The sequence below is a fragment of the Rutidosis leptorrhynchoides genome, chromosome 8 (assembly GCF_046630445.1).
Source record: "Rutidosis leptorrhynchoides isolate AG116_Rl617_1_P2 chromosome 8, CSIRO_AGI_Rlap_v1, whole genome shotgun sequence".
Classification (NCBI taxonomy): Eukaryota; Viridiplantae; Streptophyta; class Magnoliopsida; order Asterales; family Asteraceae; genus Rutidosis; species Rutidosis leptorrhynchoides.
Window position 1 is genome coordinate 280,347,460 of NC_092340.1, and position 11,909 is coordinate 280,359,368.

An 11,909-nucleotide genomic window follows, 5' to 3' on the forward strand; every position below is an offset into this window, starting at 1 on the left:
TTTTACTCAATCTTCTTGGCATTAATAACGCGCAGGCCATTATGTATACTATGTACCAATCACGTGTATCCAAACACACGTAGCAAAACGTTTTTAATTCTATAAATGAATAAGTTACGTTAACTATGAATATGCAACCCGAAAGACCTCGCAAAAAATTTAAACAACTAATTTATGTGAAATTCCTTGGTTAAATTATAAAAAATTAAATTATGCTAATTTGGTAGGTATGAATATGTTATTTTTTTATTGTGTGTTTTTTTCTCTATTTTGCTAAACACGGTATGTAATATTTTAACGAGGAACATATATTTTTATATAATGATAATTATTACGTCAGCAACTACGCAGTTTGGTCCAACGAAGCGGGCCGTACATTTTTTTTTTTTTTTGGTAAGCGAGGAAACCCTCCTCTGAACGAGCACATTGGCTACCCCATAGAAGGTAAAATATCGGGTAATCAAGCCCCCCGAGCGCGAGACCTGGTACCGGGTGAATTGCGTATTATGCGCACCCTCTAATCACACTCCCTTTTTGAACAATTTGGCATACCAGAAATTGAACCCGGGTGGTGTGCTTTATTGGGCAACTCGATGGCCACTTAAGCAAGCCTGAAATGTTCAAATTTTCTTATTATATGTAATTACGAAAAAAAAAATACATACAACCAGAACATATATCACACCACTTGCTGCAATGCACGATCGGGCCCAGCGAAGCGGGCTCTGGACCAATTTCTAGTTTATATAATGATTTGATAAATAAAAATTTGTAAAGAGAAAAATAAAAAGATAAGAATTTTAGTGGGTGTAAAATTAAAATTAAAATTTATACGAAAAAGAAGGGGGGGGAAAGGTGAGGAGGCTCCCTCCGACTCTTTGTTTGGGTGAAACAAGGCAAACCCCAGCTAATGGCGCATTTGTTGCATTTTTAAAAATTATACGGAGTAATACATAAAGAGTTTTATAAGAAATGAAAATAAAAGTATTTAGTTTATGAGCAATAGTATCTTCTTTTGTATATATGATGATAATATAGTTTTTATGACACCTTAAAAAAATTCTTAATATTTCTAAAGGTTATATTTAGAAAATTTCTTTTATATATATATATATATATATATATATATATATATATATATATATATATATATATATATATATATATATATATATATGCAAAACAATACAATAGAATTATTATTATTACCAGAAAGATACATGGTGCTATAGAGGCACCTATATACAAACACAAAGACCACTTCTTTTTGTAACTTAACAACATCGACTACAAGCACATAAGCTATGAACACATTAGTAGAACACAAAAACCACACTATCACCTATGTATTAGATACAAACTGTACAGGACTAAGTATCCAAATAAACCGCCGGATTAACAAGCCATTGACTCCATTCTAACTTCTTTTTACGCGTTCGATTAGCACACCATTCGAAACTTTTACTTTGAATTTCGTTAAGAGTTACCGAGGCACACGTACGTCCATTTATTTTTGAAAACTTTCTGATTTCGATTTCGCCATATATAGCACCCGCAAATCCACTCCAAAGCTTGCCAAATCTTGCAACCCCAATTCGATTTTATTCTAGAGTTTATCCGCAAAATAAGTCTTCAACACAAAGATTACTCACCAGGCCCAAATTCCACGTAAACTCGTTCCCAAATATCCATTGCATGTTTGCAAAGTACAAAAGCGTGATCAATAGATTCAATTCCATCGTTACATGTCGGACAACGAACCGAACTACCTTTTATATCTAACTCGACGAGAACTGGCATTCTTTTAAGCTTGCTTCTCCACGCAAAAATCTTGAGCTTTTTTGGTACAAGGTTATTCCTGAATGTCCCATGTTCCGAAACTGAATCCGCAAGCAGATATTCATCAATCAATTTTGAGAATCGCCTAGTGGTGAAGATCTTATTATTGCTCAACGTCCAACTCCATTTATCTTTCCCTGCATTTGTGACCCAAAAGTTTTCTAAAAGTTGAGATAATTCATTAAGTTCACCCCTTGTTCTACCCCTAGGATCTCGCAGCCAATTCCAATGAACAACGCAGCCCGTCCCGTTCCAAGATACTCGATCCTTAATCAAACAGTCCTTGTCCAAATCGACCAAAAATAATCTTCTGAATCTGCATTTTAACTGTACATTCTCAAGCCACGATATGTATGTATGTATATATTGTTGGAGTATGATACAAATTCAAAACGAGCGGAAGCATTTTTAAAACTTTACAAAATCATACTCTTCCACGGATCATTGTACAAAACTTTAGCAAACAAAACAAAATTAACGAAATTAAACAAGAGAAGATTAGAATACAACCTTTGTAGCCTTTTGAAGATCGAATCTGAAAAAACCCAAAGAAGAGTTCCTCTAAACGGTAGACACCCAAAGTTCCAACCTTGTTTCAATCTATACCTTCTACTTAACGGATCTTTTCTTTTTCCTTATTTCCACCAAAACCGAACCCAATTATAGATCTCAAGTATTTTGGTTACTTGAAAAAGAGAAAGAGAAATATCATTTTGTATGTGTGTTTTTGTATCTCAAGTTTTTTTTTTTTCAATACCAAGATTTGGTATTATATAGAATTAAAATTGATACAATAATACATATAATACAAATATAAAGATTTGGAAAGATTTTGAAAGATTTGCAAAATCAAATCTTTATATAAAATAAGATTTACAAATCAAATCAAATCTTATTTATATCAAATCAAATCTTATATATTATATAAAATATGATTATAGTACAAATCATTATATAAAATAAGATTTACAAATCAAATCAAATCTTATTTATATCAAATTAAATCTTATATATTATATAAAATATGATTATAGTACAAATCTTTATATAAAATAAGATTTACAAATCAAATCAAATCTTATTTATATCAAATCAAATCTTATATATTTAGATTTGTAAGTATATGTACACACATAAAAAAAAACTTACTTAATTTATTAAACCATTAACTAATGATTAATAAATTAATTTCTGATTAGAAGGTATATCAAACAATTTACGATTGGCCTTTGTGTGTGACCGAATAGGATAAATGGACTTTTATTATTTAATGTCATGGGCATATCTTCGGAATATATGTACCACGGTCAAACCACGGTCGAACCATAGCCAACCCGAGAACATATTTCCAACAGACTCCCACTTGCACGGACATTAATAATATTGGCTAGTCTTAAAGAGACACCATGTGTAACAACTAGTCTGCTACGTTACACTCCTATATTTTGATTTATATCAATCATCCTTTTGTTCTAGATATCTTTATAAACGTGTGACATGGTTAAGTGTCAATCATCATCGTTCAAGATTATATTTCCCGATAGAGATTTGTGGTGATCAAATAGACTGCTATTGCATCAATTCAGTCGTAGCATGGCCATGCATTTAATGCAGCACAAATCAACGAGGGGCCCAGAGATATCGCTTCAACTTGCTATGAGAAGAAGGAACAAATTGCTTCAACTGTATAGACATCCACCACATCCCATATTGTACATGATCTGCACCCTTATGACTGGCATTTACGCACAGCGTTAAATACAGGTCAAAGTAGAATATAGTTTGTGTGAGGATTCCTCATACATATCCACTCTAGGATAAATGATATTGCCATCTTAGAGCTTACTTGTGACTTAAAACCATGAAGTAGCATCTAAGTGTGGTCATTCCAGAACCTTGAATCAACTATCAAGTTCCTCATCAATGTAGTTTCATATAAGCCTATATTACTACACTTCATAGCAGCCTTAATTCAATTCTCTCTTCCTTAGAGAATGACCGACTGTGGAAGTTTATGAAATAATATTCATTGGAAGTTAAAACATGCAAAATGAAACATGGCAATATACAATGAAATGATCGCATCGTGCGTATAATATAATCTCAATATATTAATCATCAGATCAATTGCAACATATATTATTGCCCAATGTTTAAAGGTTCAAACCTAACATAATAAATACAATCAAACTTTATCATCAATGACACGAATGCCAATAGACATGCTATGAGCATCATGCTTAGTCTGTGGCAAAGGCTTGGTGAAAGGATCAGCCAAGTTCTTAGTCGTGTCTACTCTACTTAATAATATGTCATTTTCTGCTACAAGTTGACGGATGTAATGGTACTTTCTGAGTATATGCCGTGTGCGCTTTTGTGACCTCGGTTCTTAAGCCAAGACAACCGCACTCACATTGTCGCAGAAAATCTCAACAAGATCATGGATTGTAGGAACCACTCCTAGATCCCCGATGAATTTCTTTATCCACATGGCCTCTTTAGCAGCTTCATTTACCGCTATATACTCGGCTTCTGTCGTAGATTCAGCAATAGTACTTTGCTTGCCACTTCTCCATGTGACGGCTCCACCGTTCAACATAAATACAAATCCTGATTGTTAAGAGCAATCATCTCTATCTGATTGGAAACTAGCGTCTGAGTATCCTTTGACGCTCAGCTCGTCATTCCCACCATAGACCAAGAACATCTCTTTAGTCCTCCTAAGATACTTTAGAATGTTCTTGACTGCTATCCAATGAGCTTCACCAGGATTGGCCTGATAACGACTAGTCATGCTTAGTGCATACGACACGTCAGGCCTAGTGCATATCATCGCATACATGATCGATCCTATAGCTGAAGCATATGGAGTCCGACTCATGGTAGCTGACTCCAAGTCAGAATTAGGACATTGAGACTTGCTCAATATCATTCCAGGGTTCATAGGAATGCACCCTTTCTTAGAGTTATGCATACTGAATTTCTTCAGTATCTTATCTATATATGCACTTTGGTTTAGCCCAATTAATCTCCTTGACCTATCTCGATAGATCTTTATACCCAAAATATATGATGCATCTCCTATGTCTTTCATGGAGAAACATTTCCCTAGCCAAGCTTTGACATCTTTCAATGTCGGGATATCGTTTCCCATGAGTAATATGTCATCAACATATAGTACAAGGAAGACTACAACACTCCCACTAGACCTAACATAGACACATGGCTCATCTTCGCCTCTAATAAAACCAAATTCTTTGATCTTCTCATTAAAGCAAAGATTCCAGGTACGAGAAGCTTGTTTAAGTCCATAAATGGACCTTTGAAGCTTGCACACACTATTAGGATACTTAGGATGTACATAACCCTCAGGTTGTGTCATAAACACATCCTCTGTTAGTTTACCATTAAGGAAAGCTGTTTTTACATCCATTTGCCATATCTCATAGTCATAAAATGCAGCTATGGCAAGAAGTATTCTAATGGATTTCAACATAGCTACTGGTGAAAAAGTTTCATCATAGTCTACACCATATTGTTGCGTGTAACCCTTAGCCACCAGTCTGGCTTTGAATGTGTGTACATTTCCATCCATATCGGTCTTCTTCTTGAAGACCCACTTACACCCAATAGTTTTAATACCTGGTATATGATCAATCAAGATCCAGACTTGATTATCATGCATGGATTGGATCTCGTTGTCCATAGCCTCCTTCCATTTGGCAGACTCGGGGCCTGTCATTGCTTCCTGCTAGGTAATAGGTTCATCAGAATCTATATTTTCTTCATCACCCTCAAATATGTGTAAACTATATTTCTTTGGTGTTCGACGCACTCTATCAGATCTACGTATGGGTGGTGGCTGTAGGTCAGTTTCTCTTTCAACTGCAGGCTCGTCGACCTCTTGAGGAGAATCGGTTCCAATATCGGTTTCCATGTCGGTTGATTCTTGAATTTCTTCAAGGTCAATTTTGCTCCCACTGGTTCCTTTCGATATGAGATCCTTTTCAAGGAAGACTCCCCTTCGAGACACAAAGACTTTGTTCTCAGTAGGGTTGTAAAACAAATATCTAAAAGAATCAGTCGGGTAACCAACAAATAAACACTTTTCAGATCTGGGTTCAAGTTTATCTTGAGCTTCACGACGAACGTAAGCCTCACAACCCCAGATTCTTAGATATGAGAGAGACACAGTTTTACCATGCCATATCTTATAAGGTGTTTTGGAAACTTTCTTGGTTGGGATGAGGTTAAGGATCCTTGCGGCAGTTTGTAGGGCGTAACCCCAAAAACTGATTGGAAGCATTGTGCGGCTCATCATGGATCAAACCATATCAAGTAATGTTCGATTCCTCCTTTCATCCACACCATTATGTTGTGGTGTTCTAGGAGGAGCTAATTGTGACATTATCCCACAACCCCGTAGATGATCACGAAATTCATCATTAAGATATTCACCACCTCTATCAGATCGGAGAATCTTAATTCTTTTGTTCAGTTGATTTTCTACTTCGTTTTGGTATGCCTTGAATACTCCAAAAGTTTCAGATTTTTATTTAATTAAATAAACATAGCCATATCTACTGAAGTCATCAGTAAATGTAATGAAGTATCGTTCCTTGTGTCTAGTAGGCAATCTGAACGGACCGCACACATCAGTGTGTACCAACCCCAACAGATCCTTTGCCCGTTCACAGTTTCCTGTGAAAGGTGCCTTTGTCATTTTTCCTGATAAGCAAGATTTGCATTCATCATACGATATTATATCAAATGATTCTAGAATTCCATCTGACTGTAGTTTGGCTATGCATTTCTTGTTTATGTGGCCTAAACGACAATGCCATAGATACGTTTTATCCAAAACATCTTTGGATGAATCAACATTGTAGATTGAACTATCATTTAGCTTTGCTGTGGTTTCTAAGATGCCTTTACAAGGACTAGCCTTGAAATAAAACATCCCATTTTTGTGAACAAGTATTGATCCATTATCAAAACTAAAATTAAAACCATCATTAAATAAAGCATCAAAAGATATAATGTTTCTTGCCATTTCGGCACTGTAGCAAACATTAGATAAAACAATACATAAACCAGAATCAAAAGAAAGCTTGTATTCTCCAATCATGTCAACAGAGGCAACATTCTTATTCCCCATGATTAGATTAAGCTCCCCGGTCTTCAGCTTCCTACTTCTTGTGAGTCCCTGCACATTTGTACAAATGTGAGTACCACATCCCGTGTCCAATACTCAGGAATTAGAAATAGTAGTATTGTTTAGTTCAATCATGAACAAACCTGAAGGTACGGCGACTCCCTTAGCCCGTAGTTCATTAAGTTCCTTCAAGTACTTAGTACAATTGCGCCTCCAATGTCCTTTATCCCCACAATGAAAGCATATTGCTTCTTCAGGAGACTTGGTTTGCGGGATCTTTGAAGTAGAAGAGTTAGCAATGCCCTTAGGTTTAGGTTTGAAGTTGGACGTGCCAACCTTACCCTTGCCCTTGTTCTTGCCCTTTGCTTTGTTTTTCTTCTTCTTAATCCCACCTTCACGAATGGCTAGAACGGTAGTTGCGGGTTTAGCTTTGGCCATGTTAGCCTCAGCGGTTTTCAACATGCCATGGAGCTCCATGATTGTTTTCTCCATATTGTTCATATTATAGTTCATAATGAATCCTTCATATGCACTAGTCAGCGAGTTCAGGATAAAATCCGTTGCAAGCTCCTAACTTATGGAAAAACCAAGGCGCTCCAACCGGTCTATGTACCCTTTCATTTGTAGTACATGGACACTAACGCTACTTCCCGTTGCCATTTTGCAAGATACGAGAGCTTTCACGGTGTCAAACCTTTCTTGCTTTGCTTGTTGTTGGAACATGTCCTTGAGTTGGTTAAGCATGTCATACGACCCTAAGCTCTCCATGCCCTTTTGGAGCTCTGGAGACATGGTCGCCAACATCAAGCATGCTACCTCATTAGACTCGGAATGCCGTTTTTCAAACTCGTCCCTAGCCGCTTGAGTAGCTCTCAATCCGGGTTCTGCCGGTAAGGGTTCCTCAATTGCCCTGATCTTTCCTTCCATCCTAAGAGTAATTCTTAGGTTGCGAAGACAGTCCATGTAGTTCAAGCCCGTAAGCTTGTCCTTTTCTAGGAGCCCTTTAAGGCAGAAATTAGTGATTGATGACGGAGTAGGATTTGTGTTTGTTGCAGACATCTGTCATATTTTTATTTTTAAAGTAAGTTGTATTAGTTAGTTTGATATGTTTAAACCTTGTTAAGATAATTACCCAAGTGTGTTTAATATTCAAACAATTATAATTAACAAGGCTAAGATCCATATTTCACTTATGTTAACGACGGGTTCGCCGCGGATCGCCAACCATAAGCTATTTAGGTAGGTAACTATATTACCAATTTCATCCATTATGAAATTATTAGGTTCTGCGGGATTTAGTGATAATCAATTATTTCACTTTGCATGTTTAATCCCTTCTACGCTAATCCTTCCTCGTGGCGGGTTTGCCGCAAACCACGATTTCAGATTGTAAACCGTCCGTGATAGATACACGTGAAATCTGGCCCAAGACTATCGGGTATCGCGAAATTCACCTCACCCTTCCCAACACCCAATTAAAGTCCGTTTTCGATAAAAAAAAATTTCCAAATTTAAGTTCTTTCAGTTAGCTTTCAAATGCAATTGATCTCATACAATAATATTGAGTTTAAAGCCCCGTAACAGTCCATCAAAGACGGACTGTCCAAGCTGGAAAAATTTCTTAAATGAAAAAAAATGAGTTTAACCAATTTTACATTTTGCCAAAATCCAAGATTCAAATTAGTATTTAGGAAACATAAAACATAAATCATGATACTTGTTTTGCATGTTTGTTATGCATGATCATCTCCAAGAATCATGCACAACGCATCCATCAAAACTAAATATCATAAGAAAAGTTTGCTAAAACTTGTACGAGATGGCTCGGATACCACTGTTGGAGTATGATACAAATTCAAAACGAGCGGAAGCATTTTTAAAACTTTACAAAATCATACTCTTCCACGGATCATTGTACAAAACTTTAGCAAACAAAACAAAATTAACAAAATTAAACAAGTGAAGATTAGAATACAACCTTTGTAGCCTTTTGAAGATCAAATCTGAAAAAAAACCCAAAGAAGAGTTCCTCTAAACGGTAGACACCCAAAGTTCCAACCTTGTTTCAATCTATACCTTCTACTTAACGGATCTTTTCTTTTTCCTTATTTCCACCAAAACCGAACCCAATTATAGCTCTCAAGTATTTTGGTTACTTGAAAAAGAGAAAGAAAAATATCATTTTGTATGTGTGTTTTTGTATCTCAAGTTTTTTTTTTTTTTCAATACCAAGATTTGGTATTATATAGAATTAAAATTGATACAATAATACATATAATACAAATATAAATATTTGGAAAGATTTTGAAAGATTTACAAAATCAAATCTTTATATAAAATAAGATTTACAAATCAAATCAAATCTTATTTATATCAAATCAAATCTTATATATTATATAAAATATGATTATAGTACAAATCATTACATAAAATAAGATTTACAAATCAAATCAAATCTTATTTATATCAAATCAAATCTTATATATTATATAAAATATGATTATAGTACAAATCTTTATATAAAATAAGATTTACAAATCAAATCAAATCTTATTTATATCAAATCAAATTTTATATATTTAGATTTGTAAGTATATGTACACACATAAAAAAAAACTTACTTAATTTATTAAACCATTAACTAATGATTAATAAATTAATTTCCGATTATAAGGTATATCAAACAATTTACGATTGGCCTTTGTGTGTGACCGAATAGGATAAATGGAATTTTATTATTTAATGTCATGGGCATATCTTCGGAATATATGTACCACGGTCAAACCACGGTCGAACCATAGCCAACCCGAGAACATATTTCCAACATATATATATATATAGTGGTAGGATCAAGAGGGAAGTAACCCATCGGGGGGAAGCGGGGCGACCCGTTGTCTCCTTTTCTTTTTATCATTGCAGCGGAAGGGTTAAACATCCTTACGAAGGCGGCCCTAGATAGAAGACTTTTCAAAGGGATTGAGGTTGGAAAAGAGAGAGTTCTAATCTCCCATTTACAATTCGCGAATGATACATTATTTTTCGGGGATTGGAGTCATTTAAATGCTATTAACTTGATGAACTTATTAAAGTGCTTCGAACTTGCATCGGGGTTGAAAGTAAATGTTCACAAGAGTAGCATTTTTGGCATCGGGGTTGATGAAGCAGAACTTAATGTATTAGCTAATCATATGGGTTGTCAAGTTGGAAAGTTCCCGTTCATCTATCTTGGTTTACCCATTGGTTCGAGGATGAGGAAGCTAAATGATTGGATTGCGGTAGTAGAGAAATTTAATAATAGGCTTTTGAGTTGGAAAGCGAGATCGACGTCATTTGGAGGTCGGGTAGTCCTTATTAAATTGGTTCTAACAAGTCTACCGTTGTACTACTTTTCGCTCTTTCGTGCTCCGCCTACCGTGATTAAATACCTTGAGAGCGTAAGACGTAATTTCTTTTGGGGAGGGTTGGGGTTGGGTTCAAAAATTTCTTGGGTTAAATGGGAGAATGTCATAAATTCTTTCTGGAATGGGGGGTTAAACATCGGGTCTTTAAAAAGTAAAAATCTTGTGCTTTTGGGAAAGTGGTGGTGGAGGTTCAAAACCGAAGCCGATTCACTTTGGGTCAAAGTCATTCGTAGTATTTATGGTTCCTTTGGTGGCTTGTTGTCGGGAAATGTTAATTCACATTCCCCGAAAATAGACGTGTGGCATAGCATTATTCAAGCAGGTACACTAATGGAAGACTTACAAGTTCGCTTCAAAGATTCGCTCTCAAAAAAAATAGGTGATGGCGGGTCCACATCCTTTTGGCACGAGCATTGGATTGGCGAAGATAAGTTGAGCAAGACGTTTCCAAGACTTTTCAAACTAGATCAAGCTACTGATGTAATGGTAAAAGACAAACTGGTGTTCGATGAAGGCGGGACAAATTTCATATGGAGTTGAAATTGGAGACATCCTCCAAATGGGCGAGCTGCCGGTGAATTTGAAAATCTACAAAACCTGCTGACCTCATTCTATCCATTACGCGATTCGGTTGACAGGTGGTTATGGACCATGGCACCAGATGGACTATTCAAAGTCAAGATTCTAACATCCAAAATTGATGAGAAAATATTGGCGGCAAATAGTTCTCAGCATAAAACTCTTCGAAACAATTTAGTACCAAAGAAAATCGAGATTTTCGTGTGGCGAGCTTTGCGGAAAAGATTGCCGGTAAGAATTGAACTTGATAAGATAGGAATTGACCTACATAGTGTAAGATGTCCTTTGTGTGATGAAGATGTGGAGTCCGTTGACCATTCGCTCATCTCTTGTAAACTCGCAATTGAAGTGTGGGATCGTGTCTTTAGATGGTGGAAAATGGGTACCTTTGGTAGCTATACTCTAGTCGATGTACTCAATGATAAAGGTTCTCAATCAATGACTAGTTTGGGGAAAAAAATATGTCAAGCGATAAAGTGGGTGTGTGCGTACCTCGTTTGGAGTAACCGAAACAACAAGGTGTTTAAAGACAAATGTTGGAACGCACCGGTGGCTTTAAACGAGATACAAGCGAAATATTTTGAGTGGATCTCTAATAGGGTGAAAAGGAAGAAAGTCGAATGGCATGTGTGGCTAAGTAATCCAAGAGTATATCTTAATCTGTAGGTGTTCATCTTCGTGTTTCTGAGCTGCTGTCTTTGCATCTCTGATGTTCCATAGCTTCGTAAATGTAATTCTTTTGTAATATTAGTCTAGTATGGTATGCTTGTTTCGTGTTTCTTAGGTGACCAAGTTTGTTGTAAGGTCCCTATGCTCCTGTATGTTTTGTGTGTTTCTGGTAATATAATCTTGACTTTTCAAAAAAAAAAAAAACCTTTTTTTTTCTTTTCGTTTTTTGAAAAAACTTTGTTCACGAACATTATAGATGGGATGAA

At 35.9% G+C, this 11,909-nt stretch overlaps 2 protein-coding genes across 2 annotated transcripts; both read left to right on the forward strand.

The window, feature by feature from the left end:
* The first annotated feature begins 10,068 nt into the window (after positions 1–10,068).
* Positions 10,069–10,935, forward strand: LOC139864243 (uncharacterized mitochondrial protein AtMg00310-like). The gene has a single exon (XM_071852822.1). It carries the CDS (start codon positions 10,069–10,071, stop codon positions 10,933–10,935), a length of 867 nt encoding a protein of 288 aa, XP_071708923.1.
* Positions 10,936–11,046: 111 nt separating this feature from the next.
* Positions 11,047–11,640, forward strand: LOC139864244 (uncharacterized). Its single transcript, XM_071852823.1, has one exon. The coding sequence runs from the start codon at positions 11,047–11,049 to the stop codon at positions 11,638–11,640; it is 594 nt and encodes a 197-aa protein (XP_071708924.1).
* Positions 11,641–11,909: the final 269 nt, after the last annotated feature.

Bases quoted from the DNA above. Each gene is read 5' to 3' on its own strand.
- LOC139864243 (XM_071852822.1), top strand. From the start codon at position 10,069: ATGAACTTATTAAAGTGCTTCGAACTTGCATCGGGGTTGAAAGTAAAT.
- LOC139864244 (XM_071852823.1), top strand. From the start codon at position 11,047: ATGGCACCAGATGGACTATTCAAAGTCAAGATTCTAACATCCAAAATT.